Below are 21525 nucleotides of genomic sequence, written 5' to 3' on the forward strand. Positions count from 1 at the left end.
CCCAAGCCAGAAACATTTTACCTGTTGCACACTCTAATGCAGGCATTTTGAGATCCAATATATATACTATTCAAATAGCCACTTTGGGGAAACATTGATATATGGAGAAGATGTTTGGATCATTGCTAGGTGGTGTGGAAAGAGGACCCAAGTAGTTTACAACATTTTGTACCTTTGAACCTAAATTTCAATGAATGTAGTATTCAAGTTACATTAAAGTCTGAATTATTTACTGTTGACTTTTGACATTATGGTAATAAAATTATTGGATGTTACAGTTCAGACATTTATAAGAAACCATTCAGTGAAAAATCACTATTATTCCAAACAAGTTGTTATCCCCTACAGATAACTAACAGCATTCCAAAATTACAATATTTGAGATAAAAAAGAGTGTGCAGTCAGGAAAATTCATGTAAGGAATCATATGAGTATTTAATGCACATATTTGTTCACGGGGGCTGCAATAAGAGCTGGATTTTGGGTATCTAACAAGATGTGGATAGGGGTTATAGAAGCAAATTATTGCAATATAAATATGATGAAGCTAGTTGTCAGAATTTGACTGACTGGAACATTGTTATCACCTATGATAGTAATTTTTTATATGAAAAAGACCATTCAAAATATTCACCAATGCTACACAGCAATAACGTTTTAAGTACTTTGTGACCACAGGAATATTGATTTAGATAACAGGAAAGAATCTAACTCAGTATTTTAATTATAAGAAGAGTCAGAGGTACAAATACTCAGGAATCATTTTTGAAGGGATGTAATTTCTGTGGTCACTGTACAAATAAACAACATATTTTTACAATACACTCACTTCTCAGCAGTAAACAGAAAAATGTGTAAGGTATTACAGATAATCACTTGAACATCAGAATGAGTTATGTTTAGCACTTTTTATGTTGGTCAAGCCACACGAATGCTAAAAGACAAGACTGGTGTCCATTGTATTGGACTAGTGTTAGTGTATATTAGGTTATATGAGGATTAGTGTCCATTTTATATGTCTGGGCTGAACCTGCAATTGGTCATTGTTCGATCAGTGTTCTACCCTAGTAAACAAATTTAAACAAATATAGATATCGCAAGCCACCATAAGAGGGTTGTACTGTACAAACATACACTAAGCCATCCAACATCTAAGTTTGTTATTATAAGAAATAATAGAGTTACATTTGCAAGGGATGGCAAGCTTGAGTAACAAAATCTTCTAGACAAAAAAGATAGGAAAGGAGATTATTGTGCAAACCAGGGATGAATGATCATTTTTATTGTCATCCCCTTTGGTAAAAACTCCATACCCATGAACTACCACATAGGCGGCAGTCCACTTAACACCGAAGGTGTGATAAGAGACCTTGGGACTCAGGTGGACAGAAGTCTCTCTTTTGATAATCACATCACCATAGTAGTCAGGAAATCCTTCTATGTGGCACACCTCATCATGAAAGAGTTCTTATCCATGAAAAAAGAGGCCATTGTTCCCCTCTACTCGGCTCTCATTAGACCAATTGTTGAGTACAACACCCCTTTTGCAATGTACCTCACAAGATATCTGCAACAGCTGGAGAGGCCACAAAAATACCTCACAGAGAGGATTACAGGACTCAAACAGATCCCCTACGCTGACCGTCTCAAAAAACTCCAGCTTTACTCCAGAGCATATCTCCTACTCTGAGGTGTTCTCTGCCTAACATACAAAGCTATGTCAAACCCAGAACTGTTGGACATGCTACACCTAAAGAAATCCCAATCCCTCCGAGCTACACACTTTGGAGACCTAAACCTTGTCACCACAATAAACAGAACATGCTGGAGGGATAGATTCCTGTCCCAGAGACTTCCCATACTCTGGAACAAGCTACCTATCTATGTCAAGCAGAGTTCTTCACTAGCACTCTTCAAGAAAAATCTTGATGAGTGGATGGGAAATAGGAAATTCACCCCGGGGATCACTTCTGTAGTCCTGCTCGACAGGGGCACAGGAAAATAACCTTCGTGGGAGGCAAAAGCCAGGGAACCTTGTTGGCTAGGCTTACATAGGCCCTTTGGCTGATAGCCTAGTACCTACCTATGAACCTATGAAATAACTCCTTTTTTGCATAAATGCATATACTGGGATTTTGTTTATATTGAAAAAAAACAACTAATCATTTAGATGCAACTTTAATAATAATTTAAGGCTACAGTGCCATTCATAACATCAATGCCAGTGACTAAATGATTTTTCAGGATATTTAGCAGACATTTTTGCTAAAATAGTATAGTTTGATTTAGTTAGTTTGTTTGTTAGTTAGTTAGTTAGTTGTCCTTTTATTGCTGGGGTTAGACCCTTTAGATTATTGGCTTCTTTTCAGGGGAGATCAGACATGGTATTTTTACTGTTTAGAGGAAATTTGGATAGGGTACTGGGGACTCGTATTCATGTCAAAAGGTGCCATGGGATCTTTTACATCCACCTGAGTTATCATCAACCCAGGCAGACGGGACCTTAGTTTAACATTTTATTTAAAGGATGGCACACTCAGGACTGCAGTGCTCCTTAGTGCTGCACAGCAGTATCAGTAATGGAAAAAAATGAATCCTTTCACCTGGTGTGGGAATAGAACCCATAATCTTCTGATCTTCTAGGAGCAAAGGCAAGTGTGGTAACCATACGTCACAACTGTCCCTGATTTTTATTCAGATTTTAGCTCTGTTCCTCTTAATCCCTATTAAAATCTGTACAGTTTGAAGTAAAGGTGAATTACATTTAGTAAATAATAACAGTAATTAGAGCTATAGACTTATTTTACTTCAGAAAATGTATATTATTCACATTCTATTATTCTGACAATATCTCACGTTAATAGTACTAATATTTTAAAATTGTCCTTAATTATCCCTGATTATTTCTGGATTTGTCCTTGATTCTGTTGAGGTCTGTCCCTGATTGGTTGAGAGCTATGGTGATAACAGTTGAGCCACTGACTCTGGATAATCTCTTGATGTCAATAGATGTAGAGGAAAGAAATAATCATATTATTCATTCATACTCGATTTACCATTTACTTATGGATACTGATATGAAAAAATATTATTAAATGATATATGGTAAATTATTTTCTGTAAGAAACTTAGGTCCATTAGATTTGGTTTACTATCATTTTCCTAAATAATACCTTAATTCCTGTGGTTGTTTACTTATATTTAACTGAGATTTTTCTTTAAAACCACTAGAGGGAGAACAAGTATAACAGGAAGTTCAGTTAATGGTAGCGCTTCATGCATTAATGTATATTTTTTCAAAAGGGAATTATTTGATTTATCGTAGGTTAGAACAGATGTGGAATAATCATATGATCTGATGTTGTCAGTCTTCATTTATCCTTGCCATATAGGATGCTGTTCTGACTCTCGGAACCAGCTTGGCCGTTGTAACAGCTTTTGAGAACCAAAAACTCTCGAGCTAAGACCTTACCAGAATGAACCTCTCTAGATTACCACAACTCTGGTTTGCCACTCTTCTACATAGACGCGTTAACCAAACTCTCTCTTGAGTTGTGTATTTTTCTTATTTTTATTAGAAATTTAGGTAAATCTTCTCTACCTACCCAGTTAACTTTTGCACCATCTGTTGGCTTTTACTATCCTTGTCCTTTACACTTCGGTGTTCTTTCCTGCCATTGCTGATAGTTTTTCTCTATTACAGTTGTAGTCGGATATTTCTAATTCTGTTTTGTGAGTTGATAGTTTTTCTCTGTTACAGTTGTAGCTGAATTTTTCTATTTTGAAAGTGAGTGTGTTATCCATCTTCTTACCTCATGGTATCTGTTCTACTATCATTGGTAGCTCTATCCCTTTATGCCCTACCTCTTGGTAGTTCTGGCCTGCCATTTTTGGTAGCCTTTTCCTCGTCTTGTGTGTGTGTGTGTGTGTGTGTGTGTGTGTGTGTGTGTGTGTGTGTGTGTGTGTGTGTGTGTGTGTGTGTGTGTGTGTGTGTGTTTGTGTGTTGTGAGAGTGTTTTTCTGCCAGTTGATATTTTGTTTTTTCTAGTCAACATGGCAGATAAAAGCAAAGGGATGACTGGATTTAAACAGTGTCGTGATTGCAGAAGAAAAATGCCAAATTCTGATGGGCATTCATCTTGTGTCTACTTCTTGAGCCCAGTGCATTAACAAGAGGATTGTGCTATTTGTCAAGGTTTTAGTCACTGGGCTCTCATAGGAAGGAAGAAGAAACTTATTTTGAAAGGTCTGATTAAGTCATCCTTTGATGAGGCTTTGTCCAGTCAGTCTAGGACATCCAAATCTGATGTGTCCTCGCCTTCGTCTTCCTCTTCTTCCTTTAATATTGAACATGGAAAGAAGAGGAGTCTCTCAGTGCCAGCATCCCTTCGGCTCCGGAAAACAAGAGACCTAAATCTTTGATTCCTCCACACTCTGCAGAACTATAGTTAAGTTCCAGAAAACCTATGATTCTGACTTTGTTGGTACCGACTGTGGTGACTAATTCTGCACTGCAGGTTTCTGTGCTGACCACCATGGTGCCGATTGTCCATGTGACTTCTTTCCCGTCGGTGCCAGTCCCTTCTAGGGTGCCATCAGTAATTTTGGAACTGTTTCCTTCCACGGTGCTGTCAGTAACTTTGGAACCAGGATTTATTTCATTTTCCAGGACTACGTATTGCCCCTCAATAGAGCCGTTTGTGGTACACCTTCCAAGCCCCTTTTTTAGAGAGACCAGAATCCCCCTCAGCATTTTCTGTCCATTCCTCTAGGAGTTTGACAAAAGTTGATGTCGTGAGGTTGGTGGATCAGCTCCTCGTGGCTAGAGGTCTTTCAGTCTCTTCCCAGGTTTGACTCCCTTCTGGAGATGAGACTTTCTCTCCAAAGACTCCATCAGACATTTTTCCTCTAACCTCCACTGAGGTGTTAGAGATCACAACTCCGATTTCCCCGGTTACAGCTGTTCCATTGCTGACAGTTTTTATGTCTTTGGCATCAGTGTCTGCCCTGACTTCCTCACTTCCTTTGGAACTGATGGACTCCCAGGGTCATAGCTCAGCTGCCTCATTCTTAGGCTCTTCTCCAACTTTGATCTTCATGGCGGTCACCTGAAAGCTGGGTGGGACCATGGTTCCAAGGTTGTCTTTCTTGTTTCTGGGCTCCCATCCCTCTTTGGGGGGGGGCCTACCTTCCAAGTCATGGAGAGGGCCTTGGCCTCTGCAGGTTCTCAGCCAGCCTCTTCCCAGTCAGAGCAACTTCCTGGGACTCCTTCTTGTCCAGAGCTTCCACCAACCTTCATGCCTGGACAGTGATCATCGAAGCTGTAGGACACCCCTGCACAGGGCTGTACCTCTTCCGAGTCCTCCACAGAATTTCCCACTGAGGAGGTGCCCTGGAAACGGATGTGTAAGAGGAAACACCTAGATTCCCCAGAGAAATCTGTCACAGAGGACACGGACTTCGATGACAGGGAGGGTTCCCCCTGTCACCCCCAGAGGATGTTTCCTTTGGAGACATTCTTGAAATATTAAAGCAGAGGGGTGGCTGGAACCCCAAAGACCCTTCCTCAGATTAGTCAGTGTATGCAAGCCTTCGGTGCTCACCCATCTACCTCTTGGGTGACTCTGCCTGCTGATGATCTCATTAAGTTGATCGCACAATGGGGATGGAATATCATTGATTCTGTATAGCCAATTTCCAAGAGACCAGACAAAATCCTTTGAGCGCCAGAGGACCAACAGTATTGGGCCAAGGGTTTAGCAGTAGATGCCATGGTGGTTGCAGCAGCCACGAAGAAGGAACTTGCAGAGGAGAGTTCCACTGGTCATCCCCCTATCCGAGAGTCCAGGGGGATGGACAGGTTTGGGAAGCGTGTGTACGCTTCTTCGACTTTTGCCTTATGGTCATTGAACTTTATGGCACACTTCACCAGACTCCAGAGGGATCTGATCAAGAGAGCTCTCAGATAGCAGGAGCTGTGTCTGAAGAGGTACAAGATAATTAGCCTCCCAGCTTGCTATCCTGGAATCTATTTGTAACTCGTCCATGAGACTCTTTGCACATGCAGCCGAAGAGAAGACTAAGGCAGAGGGTTCCAATATAGCCATAAGGAGGCATGCCTGGATGTGCTTGTGCGAATTTGCAGAGCCATTTAAGTCTATATTCGTCAACACTCCCTTTTTGACCCAAAGTCAAAGATACCTTGGCCAGGTGTGAAAAGGATGGAAAGACCCTGTCTGCAGTGGGTGTACATTTCTCTGCTCCTCAACGTTCCTACTCCAGGAACCAGAGTAGCGGAAGAATGTGGTTCAAAAAACTCGAGGGCCTTTCCAGGACACATGTGGCAGAGGGGGGAGCTGTAATGGTAGACATCGACCTCGCAGCAGAAATGACCTGCAAAATCAGGGTTCCAGATATTCCTTCTCAGGGAAACCCTACCAGTTCTCCTGAAGGGAGGCCCGACTACTTACATCTGGAGGCAGTCGGAGGAAGAATTTCCTTGCACTCACTAGCCTGGCGACAAATAACCACAGATACTTGGGTGCTAAGGATCATTGCCAGAGGATACTACATTCCATTCATATTCACTCCAAGAACAGGAAGAAGAATCCCTGATGTTCCACCCAATTAGAGGGATCAGGCAGCTCAGGAAATTCAGAAAATTCTAGAAAAAATAGTCATCCAAGAAGTCCCACCACACCGGATAGGATCCAGATGTGCTCTATAGACCTCCAGAATGTGTATTACCACATAAAATTGGACCAGTGCTCCAGAATGTTCCTCTCTTTCTGGCTGGGAGCCATTTACTATCAGTTCAGAGCTCTACTTTTCGGTCTCACCATAGCCCCCCGGGTGTTCACCAAGTGCATGGCAGCCATAGCAGCTCACTTGAGACTGCACGGATTCCGAATGTTTCCATATTTAGACTACTGGCTCATCACCCGTCCCACCAGGCATCTACTAGAATAGACAAGAGATTTTATTCTACATACTTGTGCTCATCTAGGTATCACGGTGAATCATACAAAATCCCAACTAAGTCCGACTCAAAAATTGGAGTTTATAGGAGCCTGCCTGGATACAACCTCATGCATAGCATCCCTTCCCATTCACAGATTGCAGAAGATAAGGTCCCAGGTGGAAGTAATTCTCTCTCATGACAATGTATCCGAGCTATTATTTCTACAAGCTCTAGGATCCATGGCAGCGACCATCATGCTGGTTCAACTAGCAAGATTTCACATGAGATTTCTGCAGTGGCTTCTAGCCTCCCAATGGTCAATCCTCACTCATCCCTTTATGCATCTCATCTGAATCACCAACTGCTGCAAGATGGACTTATCCTGGTGGATGGAATCAGGGAAATTCTTATAGGCCAACCCTTTGTTTCACCCCAACCCATGGCTATGGTGACCACAGATGCCACCCAGATGGGGTAGGGGGCCATTATCTGGGCAGAACAGTCCAAGGCACTTGGTCCCTGATGGAGGCCGAACTGCATATCGATGTTCTGGAACTGAGGACAGTGCTCTTAGTGCTACAAGCCTTCCAAACATCCCTCCATCTAGGAACGATTGCGATTCAATCAGACAACATGTCAGTAGTCTGGTATATAAACAAACAGGGTTAGGAACCAAGTCTTACCCCCTGTATCAAGAAGCTGTCATAGTATGGCAATGGGCGATCTCTTCCAACCACTTTGTGATAGTACACATCCTGGGGAGCTCGAACGTGATAGCAGACAAGCTAAGCAGATGCATCCTCCTGCCTCATGAGTGGTCTCTCAATCCTAGAGTGGCAAAAGAGATTTTCCGTCGCTGGGACCAACCTTCCTTCGATTTGTTTGCATCACCCTTGAACAACAAGTGCAGCAGCTACTTTGCCCTAATCCCCCCTCAGGGGGAGTCCCCAAGAGACACTCTCCTTCGCGATTGCCCTTTGGGTCTGCTCTATGCCTTTCCCCTGGTTCCATTAATACCTCACTTCTTGAAGAAAGCCATCAGGTTGAAGGGCAAGGCAATTCTCATTGCTCCATTCTGATCTTGAAAAGTTTGGTTCCCCTTTCTTTGGCCTCACCTAATTCACCATCTATGGACTTTGGCCCAGATCTAGACCTCCTATCCCATCCACAGGGACTAGTTCACCCCAATCTGAAAAACCTCAGACTTACAGCTTGGTTCCTCCAATTCCATTGATCACCTGGCAAAATTATCTGTCCTCTCCGGTTCAAAAAATTTTGTTGGCTTTCCAGAACTAGGAAGCTTTACCACAGTAAGTGAAAAAGATTTTCTATTTGGGCACGTAATAATGTAATTGATCCCTTTTTGGAACCAGTTGAAAAGGTTTTGGAATTATTAGCTACACTTTTTGAACAGGGAGCTTCTTCTTCTATCATCAAAGTTCATCTAGCTGCTATTTCCAACTTTCATGATAGCTTTGAAGAGCATTCATTAATGTCACCTTGAGGTTAAAACACTTGATAGGGACACTCTCGTTCTCCAGGATCTTACTATGGTTTTATGGTCCTTGGTCCATTCTCCTTTTGAGCTGGCCGCTACTTGTGATTTGAAGTTCCTTTCATGGAAGACTATTTTGTTGGTAGCCGTTACATCCGGCAGAAACCTCCATATTTGATTTTTCATAAGGACAGGGTGTCGCTAAGAACCAACCCATCCTTTCTTCCAAAAGTAGTATTGGAAACTAACATTAATCAATCTATTGACTTAGCAGTCTTCTTCCCTAACTTCTCTAACAAGGGAGAATATTGTTTACGCTTACTGGATGTTCACAGACAATTCCATTTGTATTTCAGCAGAACTAAGGAATTTAGGAAGTTGGACCAGTTATTTTTCTCCTTCTCAAGTCCATCCATGGGTAACCAGTTTCAAAAGTCACTTTATCTAAGTTGTTAAGGGAATGTATAAATTTCATCAACAATAAGAAAAACCTCCAATTACCAGCCCCAGTAAGAGAGCATTCTACAAGGGCAATAGCCACATCTGCCATTTTTCACTCAAAGGCTTCCATGGATAAAATATGTGCAGCTGCAACCTGGGCTACTTCACATACCTTCATCACTCATTACAAATTGGAGCTATTCTCTAGGGGAGGAGTGTCTTTTGGCTCCCAAGATATAAGGTAGCTGTGGATTCTGTCCCATACGTCAAGGATAAATGAAGATTGGCAGCATCAGATAAAGAAATTATGTACTTACCATAATGTTCCATCTGCGTTGTCAATCTTCATTTATCCTTGACACCCCACCCTCCTTCAGACTCCTGGGAGGAATGGACTCTAGTCTTGGTTATCTGTTATTTCATATATGACCTTGGACATAGCCTCTTCAATTGTTATAAGATTATTTTTCCCATCTTCCTGTATAGCAGCAAACTCAATCTGAGGTACTCTAGAGAGGGGCATTCTGGGTAGGGTCTTAGCTCGAGAGTTTTTGGTTATCGCACGCTGTTATAAAGAACGAGCCAGTTCTGAGAGTCGGAATTGAGTCCCATACGTCAAGGATATATGAAGATCGATAATATAGATGGAATGTTATGGTAAATACATAACTTCTTTTTTTATCAACATATAACTTACTTGTAGATGCTGTTAAATATCAAAATTTTAATTTGGCGATATGATACATTTATGTTAGTCTGGCTTGCTAGATTTCACTAGAATTAATGTATTGCTTTCTTAATGTATAATAATTAATTTCACAATTTAAATAGCTTTATCATGTTATGTTATCATGTATATCATATGATTAGAATGGGTGTCATATGAATGAATGAGGCAACATATAAATGGTTAAGCATAGCAGTAGTTTATTTATAACATTACTGTTTAATGTGCTTCTGTTTGCACCACCAGTGATGGAATGCTGGAATGTCTTGGTTTTATATACACACGCACACACATACATGCATACATGCATACATAGAGAGAGGGAGAGAGAAAAACATAAATATATACATAAGTATATACATATGGGTCCCCTTCACATGGTCGACATTTCAGAAAGTCGAAGACCATATGGCCAAGACCATATGATCGACTTTTGAAATGTCGACCATGTGGAACGGGCATCTCCGTAAAGTGCGGAATGGAAAGATTTCCATCTTCTGCACTGTAGTGCGATCTTGTAGTTGGTATATTTAAGTTTCGGGGAGTGTGGGGGGTGGAGCCCCCCACGGGGGGTGCAGGGGAGCTTGTCCCCTCCTAGCAATGTTTAGGTTAGTTATTGTTGTGTTTCTTCTTTTTTCTTTACATGATCGACATTTCAAAAGTCGTTCACGTGGTCTCGGCCATATGGTCTTTGGCTTTATGAACTGTAGACCATGTAAAGTAGATACATACATATATATATATATATATATATATATATATATATATATATATATATATATATATATATATATATATATAGATAGATAGATATATGTGCCTCTTTTTGTCTAGATTAAGTGAAGTGGCTGTATCGCAAAACTTGTTCCTTTTTTCCCTTTCTTTTCACATTAGTTTTCATGTTTTTCTTGTGTTCCTTCAAAACTGTGTTATAAGCAATAAAAATGTGTGTGTATTCCAATATAGTCCTGTTTGAGAAATGGCTCCACAAAAGGGGTAATAACTTGTCCTAGAGACATCCAGGTAACTGCAGATACTGGAATCAAATTAGATTATGTTGAAAAAGAACTGCGCAAACTGGATCCAAACAAAGCACAGGGAGGAGACGGAATTAACAACGATGACCTGAGAACACTTCAGCAAGAACTTATGGTACCATTATATCTATTATTCCCTGGGTCATATAAATATGGGAAGATTCCTCAAGATTGAAGACATGCACTTATTAAACCTGTCTTTAAGAGAAAGGGGAGTAGGACAAACCCAGAGTCATATAGACCTTTTTGTGGAAAAATAATGGAGAAGGTAATACTGGATACATTATTGTCAGAACTGGATAGGTTGGTACTTGAAACCATATATCAGCATGCATATGTTGAAAATAGATCTATTACCACCTGTAACCTGATGTTCTTTAACAATATAATAACAGCAGTGAATGAAAAATTGTGCTCTGATGTAATTTATATAGATTTAACTTTGGCATTTGATAGAGTCATACACAAAACACTGATCAATAAATTAGTACAACTAAGTATTGATGTACTCTTGATAAGATGGATAGCTGCATGGCTTACAAATAGGACATGGCAAGTATCATACAGTAACTGGACAGGTGAAATCCTTGGTTACAGTCAGGGTGTCCCACAGGCCTCTGTCCTAGGCCCTTACTTGTTTAGATCATATCTTTCAGACCTAACTTTTGCATCTGAGGTGTTCTGTAGTCTAAATGCAGATGACCTTAAATTGGGTAAACTGATTACACGTGTTGCAGATAAGGCATGTCTGCAAAAAACTTGACTAAATGATCATTTCAGCACAGGAAAATAATATGCTGATAAATGCATCAAAAACTAAGCATATGAGATTTGGGAGACATAAGTTGAAAGGTGAATATTTAGTACATCACACAGTGATTGAAACTGTAGACTCATATAAGGATGTGGGTATGTATATGGGTAGATTCAGCTATGAGGTTTTCTAATCATATCAACCAACTGGTTAATGGTAGCTATAGAACTATAGGGTGTATAGAAAGATTTATAAAGTCTAGGAAATCAAAAATGATGAAGTCATTGTTTGTTAGTTACATTAGACCCAAACTTGAATATGGAATAACAATATGGAAACCCTATAAGAAAAGAAGCATGAGTAAACTGGAAAGAGTACAGCGAAAATATACCAAGACTATCCATGGATGTGAAAATGTAAATTATGAAAGACTAAAATATCTGAACTTGTAAGTGTCTCTTGCAGATATCTAAGAAGAGATCTTATTCAGGTATATAGGGCATTTAGAGACAACTACCTCTGGAAATGTTTGGGGTTATCAAAAAGTACTAGAGAGTCATCAGACAACCTGTGTAGAATATTCTATAGGAATGAGAAGTGTACTAATTGGTTCTCTGACAGAAAAGCCGATGCATGGAACAGACTACCAAATTACATTAAAGCAAGTACTAGTTTAGATATTTTTAAGAACAGCCTGGACACTTATTATGGGGACAAGTGTTTTGCTATATTGTCAATCTAGAAGGGCATTAATGCCCTTGCTTGAAATATTTGTAAGTATGTATGTATCGTCAGTTAAAATCCGGCTTATAAATATGTTCAGAATAAAGTTGATGACTGGAATCCTAATTCCTGTAAGCAAAAAACACAAAACAGCACAAATGCAATTTTGTGCAGGTTGATAGCCCTTTGCAGCTCCATGTTGAAATGTTTCACCTTCCACATGCCCACTTGTTTATTCTAACTCTAATTCTAAAGTTACACTCCTTCAGTGGAAAAAGGCACATCCATTCTCTGAGACTGTGTGATCTTGCATCTAGAATATACCATGAAATTCTAGCCATCGACTTTACTGAGACAACAAAATGAAAGTCAACATTGTGATTATCTGCTTTTGAAATGGAAACCTTACAATTTTGGATTGTGAGTTCTATGACTTAAACTGTATGAACAAAGGCCTACTCAAAATGCATCAGAATTTTGGGTGGATACTTTGATGAACATTGAATACGTTTGTCTCCTTTTTTTCCCACAGTGCTCTCCAGCTGGTCTGTACAATGTGTCTTACAGCACACAGCCTCAGTACTCACAGCCACACCTAGCTCCTCACAATGCACAGGACCTTCATTCGAAAACGTTTCCCAAACCTATCTACTCATACAGGCAAGTATGCAATTTCATTTTGTGACAAACACGTACTGTCTGTAAACTTTATAACTCTGTCCTTTTGATGTTCTAAGTTGTAAACATAGCTTTGACCTTGCAAGTAAATCCATGAAATAAGTATTATATTTTCTAAAACTGGGATTGTTCAAGCTGATTCACTTTTACCTAAAATAATCATCACAGCATCTTGTTGGACAACTGTACTACTTCCCATCAGGAACAACTATGGACAGTTTATAACATTATGACCACAACTGCAGAAGGATTGCACTTTAATCACAGTTTAGACAAGGGAATAAAATCATGTTGCCATAGCTAGTAGCTCTATGCCATGTGTGTCATTTCACCAGTCAGAGGCACTACAGGCATGTGGGAAGGAAGGAATAATCTACAAAAATATATTACCTAGTCACTTGCTTCCATGGATTCTATATAATGTATTTAGTATTAGGTAGTGACTGAAGTATCAACAAGTATCAAAAAGCTTGAAAAATACATCATTGGATGATTAGCATGCACTATGTTTTGGAGCAAAAGGCTTCACATACTTTCCCAAGAATGAAACTATGGGATGTGCAAAAGAGAGACTGAAATGTCCAGCTTATATAACGTTTCTTGTGTGCCACAGGTCTGGTGCAGCTCAATGATCGACACTTCTACAAAGAAAAAGATCTATCTTGGTGGTAGGTCAGAAGCAAAGGACAAAAGGCAATTAAAAGATTAAACTGATCTAAAATCAGAATTTTTCTCAGTGTAAACAGTTGTCAGAATGGCAACTCGGATAATGAAACTGAGGAAAAAATGTGTAAGTGTGTAATTGAATGTGCCAACATTAATGTACATGGTATGCCAACATTTAGTGTTCTGTGAAAGTGGATTGTTTTGTAAAACATTTCTTTAAGCAGAGCAAAATTTCACTAACTGCACAGCTACAATGGTGAAATTTCAGGGTCACACTAGCATAACAGTTTTGCTTGATTTTGCTGGGTTCAAGACTGTAATTTTCTCACTGCCATTTTGGAATATTTGCTTTATAACACTGAATTAAAACTATTGTGCTCTTACATCCCTGATGCTATAATCCCCTAGTGCAACCTATTTCTGCTTCTTTATATATTGCCATAAATCCACCTGTGTTGTCCCATTTGGTCTAGTGGTTAGCATCCCTGGTTTTACCCAGACGGCCTAGGTCTGGCTCCCAGTATGAGAATAGGCTACTCTTCTGTCCAGACACTTGCAAGAACTGGACTGTCCACATAGGTTCCTTAAAAAAACAATAGGAGACCTAAGGCACATGATCTACAAAAAACAATTCAAAGCCCTGTCACTAATGTGCCTCAGACAGAGTACTAAGAGGTGACCTATGCCTGGCTTATAAGACATCCACAGACCCAGCACTAATGGACCTTCTGCACATCCACAAGTCAAATTGTATTAGAAATATTAGTCCAGAGACCTCAACCTCTTATTCAACATAAAAGAGCAGTCTGCAGGGGCAGGTACATATTCCGCTGGATACCACTACTTTGGAACAGACTCCTAGTATATGTAAAAAAAAGGCCTTCCATGACCCTATTAAGAGTAATTTGGACCAGCAGATAGGAAATAGAAAATTAATTACCCATGTCCTCCTAATGGACAGAACCAATGCTTAAATACTGTACCTTACAGTAGCAATCCCTTATACATTGAAGGCAAGACCCAAGCAAAATGATCTACTACAAATCAGAAGTATTAAAATACAGTAATATGAAGAGGATAGTTAAACATTTATGTGATAACACAGCTGGATAACAAATAGGGAGCATGGCTGGACTTAAAATGTCCCATCAAGAATGATAGCTTAGTACTCACCTATGAACCTATGATGGTACAGTCGTCAAAATGGTCACAAACTGCTTCTGCTGACTGCTTAACACATAACAAAACTGTGCAAAATATGTTGGCTGAAACTAAACATTACTAAGGGCATGAGTAATCCTTCAGCAATGGCTGCATGCCAGCTCGTGGAGCATCATTGGTAGGAAGCTCACAAGATAGGGATTATCTTCAAAGTGCAGCCCAACAGTTGAAGTATGAGGCACAAAATGCTAGGAAGTCCTTGCATGCTGCCTCACGTTTGTACAAACTGTGATGTCACATTCTTACTATAGGATCCCATCACCCCATATATGTGTTGTCAGATATTGTATTTGTGCCCCATTGTGTCTCACATGCACTTCACCATGTTAGTTACTATCCCAATGGCTAAGCCTGTACAGGTAAGCAGTGTGTGTAAGGGAATTGTACAGGGATGCACACAACCGTTCCTTGTACATGCACCCCATGATTGTTCTATTCAGCAGGTTTTGTAACACTGCATGGATGAGGATATGTCCATTTATTGACAGTGCTGCAGCACCAAGTTGTATCTGGCCACCTAGATGTCAGCAAGATACTCCCTGAGATTCATTACTGCCTACACTAAGTGTACCCTGTTCTGTGTGAGCAGACAACACAAGCATAACTCACACCTTCTTCCTCCTGATTTTAGTTTTCCTACTGATTTTCTTATAGCTTTAAATACTGGGGGTGGTTCATAAAGGTTACCACAAAGTATAGACTACATGTACACTTAGTATAATCTTTCTGAGTGACTAGAAAGCACAAAAATGTGTTGGGGATGTTGTTGAATACAGCTTATGTATATTTAGTGTGCACTTAGTGTAATCTTAATGTAGGTGTTATTGAATCTGGCCCATTATATGACCACTTCACATAATTTAAGTATTTCATGAATCAGACAATCTTGACCTGTAAGTATTCCATTTGTTTGTATTTAAGTATGGTGTTTCCCATGGACTTCATTAGTCTAGTTAATTCCGTATGTTTATACTAATTGAGTCTTTACGTAGTATCCATAGATTTATACGAATGGGGTGTCTTTGACCTCTAGTTCTGAGGTAAATTTTAATATTTGTTCTTGTAATGACACTTTATTTATTTTAAGTGTTTTGGCACATTACTGACTGTTAAGGTTGTTTTTAGTTTTGTAGTGATTTTTTAGTGTATTTTTATTTAATTTAAATAATTAAATTCTGGTCCATTTTGCAAATAGTGCTTTTTTAGATTGTCTAGATTTTTTTTGTTTTTTATTTTAATTTCTTTATAATAAGAATGCATTTAATTTCTAGGAGGTTGATTTTGGGTGAGTAGTCTTTTTTGGGGGTTGTTTTATGTGAATTTTGTGTGTGGTTATTTTAGATGGGCCAAGGTATTTGTGAGGTGCTGTTGTCTCTGTCATATGTTTGTAGCATGTAAGCTTTTACATTTGTTTTTATCAAGTAACACAAAATTTGGTAGGTAGAGGCAAATGTACGAGCTTTGGTGAGACTTTCGATGTACAGATAAACTTTGGTGATGTCATCTACATGCTTTAATCTCATCCAATATTTAGGGTCCTTATGGGGTCCATGATGAAGATAAATATATCATAAGGAGTGTGGTAAAAATATATATCTTAATACATATTAATTTGAAATACCCTATGATTAAATATTTGTAACAAATTCATAATATGCTATGTAATGTACAGGGACGACTGTAAAATGTGGTTTTGATTATATCTGTTAGTGGGTTGTTGTGTAACACTTGTTATGTTTTCAGAGTGTCTCTTTAATTTTTTTTGCCACCTTTTTTATGAATGGGAGTATATATTGACTGGATTTTATATTTGCACTCACACTTGAAAAAGCCCTGTATTGTTGTCAGGGTGAAAGCTTGTGGTTGGATTTTTTAAAATAAATCTTTGTATTGGCTGACACCTGCTGCTGCCTGGATCATTTGTTTTGTTACTAGTTTTCTTTTCAGTCCTGCATCTGTTATCATTTTTAAAAATTATATATCTGGCACACTGTATAGATACTTAGAAACATCTGTGAGCTGTTTAAATCACCATAAAGTGTGCCATAACATGATGATATTGTCAATCACCCAGTTAAAAAAGAATTGCTTTTTCCATTGATTCCTCTTGGAGAAATAAGAAAAAAGGCTATGACAACCATAAAACACATATAAAGTACTGTCAAAAATCAAAATCTAATCATACATCACCTGTAAAATGAAACTAGTCAACAAAATATTAATATAAAGCAAAATAATGTAAAAATATACTTTGTTTTTTAAATCTGACTCTAAAAAATAGAAACATAATGAAATGTCATTAAAAAGCTACTTAAAATAATCAGCTAATTTATCCTGTTCATTTTTAAGGAGAATAAGGTATCCAAAGATGGGACAATGACACTATCCAGAAAATCATTTTCCACCTAAATCAAGAACAAAAAAATAAATGTGACATTAAAAAAGATAAATCACCCTAAATTTAAGAAAAAATAATACTTAAAAAATCAGGGTAAACCAATCAGTCAGAATACAGGAAAAGTGGGAGTAAAATACCATATAAAATTAAACAAAATTCAACAAAATATAGAAATGTAACAAAATGCACATAAAATACAGTGACATGCCATCAAAACTATCAATAAGCATGAAAATGGCTGTAAATATTCAAAACAGTTACTTCATTAAAAACACAGAAATCCTTACTTTAGACATAGTAAGTCACAGCAGCTAAGACACCTAAAGAGAATGAGTCCCTAAAGTCAGTGCCTTTAACCAATAAAAATTACTAGACAAAAAACTTGAAAAAAATCCTCCTGAAATAATAAAATCATAAGTTAAAATTACACCATACCCTATTCGCCTCCCACTGACAAAAATAAAGAGCATCACTACAATTTTACCATTATACTGATACCGACCTAGCCTCCCAATTTAACAGCTTCTTCATTGACTCCATATCTAAATTAACATCATCATTCACAAACAACTCCTCTCACCAACCAGAAATTACCACCACCCTTTCCTCCTCAGATTCCTCCTCCTCCTCCCACACCCCTCTCTTCTCTCTCAAACCCATACCTGTATCTACCATAAAAAAACTCCTTCTCAAATTAAAACCTTGCTCGAATGCCCCTGATAATATCCCTTCCTTCTTCCTAAAAACAGCTGCTGATGCCATCGCGTTCCCTATTTGTATACTTATAAATAGGTCAATCCAAGAAGGTTATGTACCCCAAATTTGGAAAAAAGCCTACATTATTCCCCTCCACAAAGGAGGTAACAATAATAACATCTCTAACTTTAGGCCCATAGCCATCTTATCTCCCATCTCCAAACTCCTGGAAAAATGCATTCACATACAACTACTACCATACCTCATCAATAGTCACCTACTAACCCCAACACAACATGGTTTCAGACACGGTCATAGCACCACTACTGCACTACTCTCCTTCCTCGAAACTGTAAATAAAGCTAGAGATTCTAACCAAATTGTCTCCACCCTCCTCCTAGACCTATTTAAGGCATTTGATACCATCTCCTACTCCCTACTCCTGACCAAACTCTCCAACCTACATCTTTCATCCTCCTGTATCAACTGGTTTATAAGTTACCTTGCCAATAGGCAACAATCAGTTAAATGGAAGAAAACCACCTCCTCATTCCTCAGCACAGTCACTGGTGTACCCCAAGGTTCCATATTAGGGCCCCTACTGTTCAACATCTTCATTAACGACTTCCACCACAATATCCCAAATGCTAAAATAGTCCAATATGCAGACGACTCTACAATTATCTGTGCTGCTAACTCCATTCCCTCCCTTTTAAAACTAACTCAGGATGCCTTCTCAACTACTGAAAAATGGATGCATGAAAACCACCTAGCTCTAAATCCATCAAAAACCAAACTCATGATATTTACCCCATTCAAAAACATAGCTATCGACATAAACTCTTTCCTTATAACCAGTCACAACAACACATCCATAGAAGTCATTTCCTCTGCTAAACTGTTAGGAGCTCTCATTGACAATCAGTTTAGTTTTGATTCCCACATACAAACAAACATTAAAAAAACACACCAAAAACTTGGTATGTTCAATCGCCATATTTGCTTCTTCTCTCCATCCACTAGACTCCTCCTCTCTACCACATATCTAATCCCTTCCCTCCTATATGGGGCCCCACTTCTAACCAACCTAAAATCCTCTACCAAAACTAAACTCTCCTCCTGTTACAACAAAATCGCTAAATTCACCACTGGCCACAGATCCTCCTCCCATCACTGTACTGCCCTACATAAACTAAACTGGCTAGAGCTCCCTAATTACCTTATCTACACTCAACTAACTCATGCTCATAAGCTCATTTTCAAGCCCTCACTCTGTCCCTCACTCACCTCAACCTTCACCATACACCAACCTAACAGACCCCTTAGAACCAACACTCAGAACCTAATTGAACTCCACAAACCTGCCCGTCCAGCAGGCAAACTCTTACTCTCATTTTCCCTTGCCCGTCTCTGGAACTCACTCCCACCTCATATCCGCAGCACCAGCAACCTTCCCATCTTCAAAACTCTCCTACACACATTTATCATCTCTCTGGGAATGTTCATGTTCCCATCCTACATAACATCCCAGCTACTTCCTTATCACCCATACTTATCACCTCACTGGGAATGCTCATGTACCATCCTACATAACATCCCCAGCTACTATCTTACCTCCCCAGTCACATTGTAAATAATCTCTTAAGTCTATATTCTTCTGCATTTACTTCTAACTATTTCCTTCCTTAACATTCCTAAAAAAAAAAAAAAAAATTATAAATTGACATGAATTGTCACTAAGCTTCACATTCCTGCTGTATTAACATTCTCACATGCTTATATGTACTCTTCTGTTCAATCTTACATACTATTACAATATTGTTTTGTATTTTACTTTAATTTTATTGCATTATTGTATTGTATTTTCTTTTTACTTTATTTTATTTTATTTTAATTTTATTCTTTTCCTGACATTATGCTATTGTATTACTTTTATATATTGTTACTTGATATTGTACCTATGGAGCTTTTCTCCCCAGGACTCCATTGAAAATGGGTTCACTTGGCCCAATGGACCATCCTGGCAAACAAACTTCAAAATAAAATAAAAAAATAAAAAAATACTAAAAATGTACAAAACTGCTACCTGAGCCAGTGATGTAGAGGACAGACTATGAGTCAGGTGACACAAGTTCAATTAGCAGGTGGCTGACAGCACAAGAAGGGGAAGATGTGTGAGTTCTTCCTAGGACTGAGAGAGTGCATGCTCCAAGGGTCACGTGCACATAGCTGGATGTATTTAGTGGAGACTGGAGAAACCTTCATGCAGTGTTTCCTGTGGGTTGGCAGCATACCCTGCTTATGTCAGCTCCTTGCAGAAATGAGGGATGGTACAAGGCTGATGCCTATTACATGACCAACCCAGCAGCAACACTAGGTGGGAGCAGGGGATGGGGCTTATAAAAAACTTACACCATCCTTGGATGCTTGCTTTAATAATGCATACTGAGTGCAGCTGACAGGAAGAAATGAGCCAGTTGGCTGGGAGGGGGCTGATGATCAACAGAAGCAGACAGCCTAGGGGGCAAAAATCTGCAAAAAAATACAAACCTTAATCCCAATAAAATGAAAGGGAAACAGTAATGTACACAAAAAAATACTCATAAAAATGCAGATAAATGAGCAGCAGAGAGTACCCCCTCCCAAAAAACAGATAAATGTAAAGTCTGGTGCAGTGGTGTCTGGGGCCTTAAGTTATCCCCAAACCGCACAGTCCAAGATTGTATTACCGAAGCTACCCTGCTATCTCATCACTCCATTGTACTGTAGTATGGCATTACCTTCACTCAACAGGCCAGTATCTGACATTGCTAAACACTTGATTCGGCCAGGCGTCTATAGAGCTGAGGCCTCTTATTGGCTGAGCTGAGGTCTTGCTTCTCCTCAGCCACACCACGCTTCCCCAAGATCTGGCTGCTTTGCTGCAGTACTATCAGGCTACGGTCTCTAGGCTGGGCTAAGGCTAGAATTTTTTTAGGCTTTTTACCTGGGAATTTTTTGATTTTGAACCCAAAGCTGCTTTTTTTTAGCTTTTATTGTCTTTTTGTTGTGTTTGTGTTTATCCGTTTATTTAAGTTTTTTTTTTTTCGCATTTTTCTTCTTCCCTTAGTTGTTTGTGGGGCCTTTGCTTTTTTGTTTACTTATCTTGTTTTTTGTTTGGGTTCTCTCTCTCTCTTTTTCGCATCCTTTCTCTTTTCTCTCTCTCTCTTTTTTCTGTTCTGAAAAAAATTTTTTTACTCTTTGTACTATAAAAAAAAAAAAAAAAAAAAAAGAAGATATATATATATATATATATATATATATATATATATACTGTTTAAATCTTTTCTTTTTGCTATAAGACAACTGTGTTTTGGCTGTTTTTACTATTTAAAAGAACACAAACCCTCTTCAGAAAACTTCAGGAGGTGTGGTTTTAAGATGTCCATAGGATTCACCAACCTTCTTTTGGCGGTTTGCATTTAGTTTCTCTTCAACACAGAAATAGAAGAAAGCGTGAACAGGCTCCAATAGAGGAGAACAATCAAGAGGAAGAACAAATTAATCCTTAGGATTAATCGCTTCCACCAAAGAAAAGAATCCCTCTCCTTAAAAAAGAAGAAATGCCCGCTGCCCAACAGCTTCTCAATCTCCTTCAAACTCCAGAAAACCTAGGCAGTTCGAACCGGCCCATGTCAGAACCGATGCCCAGAAAGAACCCGGCCCCTGGCTCAGCCTCCTCTCCTCTCG

General features: G+C 39.0%; 1 protein-coding gene across 2 annotated transcripts in view; it reads left to right on the forward strand.

Moving 5' to 3' along the window:
* FOXN4 (forkhead box N4) overlaps positions 1–21525 on the forward strand; it is a 211418-nt gene that overhangs the window by 158366 nt on the left and 31527 nt on the right. For both annotated transcript variants that reach the window (XM_044068515.1, XM_044068516.1), the window contains one exon: positions 12670–12797. In XM_044068515.1, the coding sequence (XP_043924450.1) occupies positions 12670–12797 (128 nt within the window). The remainder of the gene's footprint in view (positions 1–12669; positions 12798–21525) is intronic.

Source organism: Protopterus annectens, chromosome 4.part0 (assembly GCF_019279795.1).
Source record: "Protopterus annectens isolate FY-2018-M chromosome 4.part0, PAN1.0, whole genome shotgun sequence".
Taxonomy (NCBI): domain Eukaryota; kingdom Metazoa; phylum Chordata; order Ceratodontiformes; family Protopteridae; genus Protopterus; species Protopterus annectens.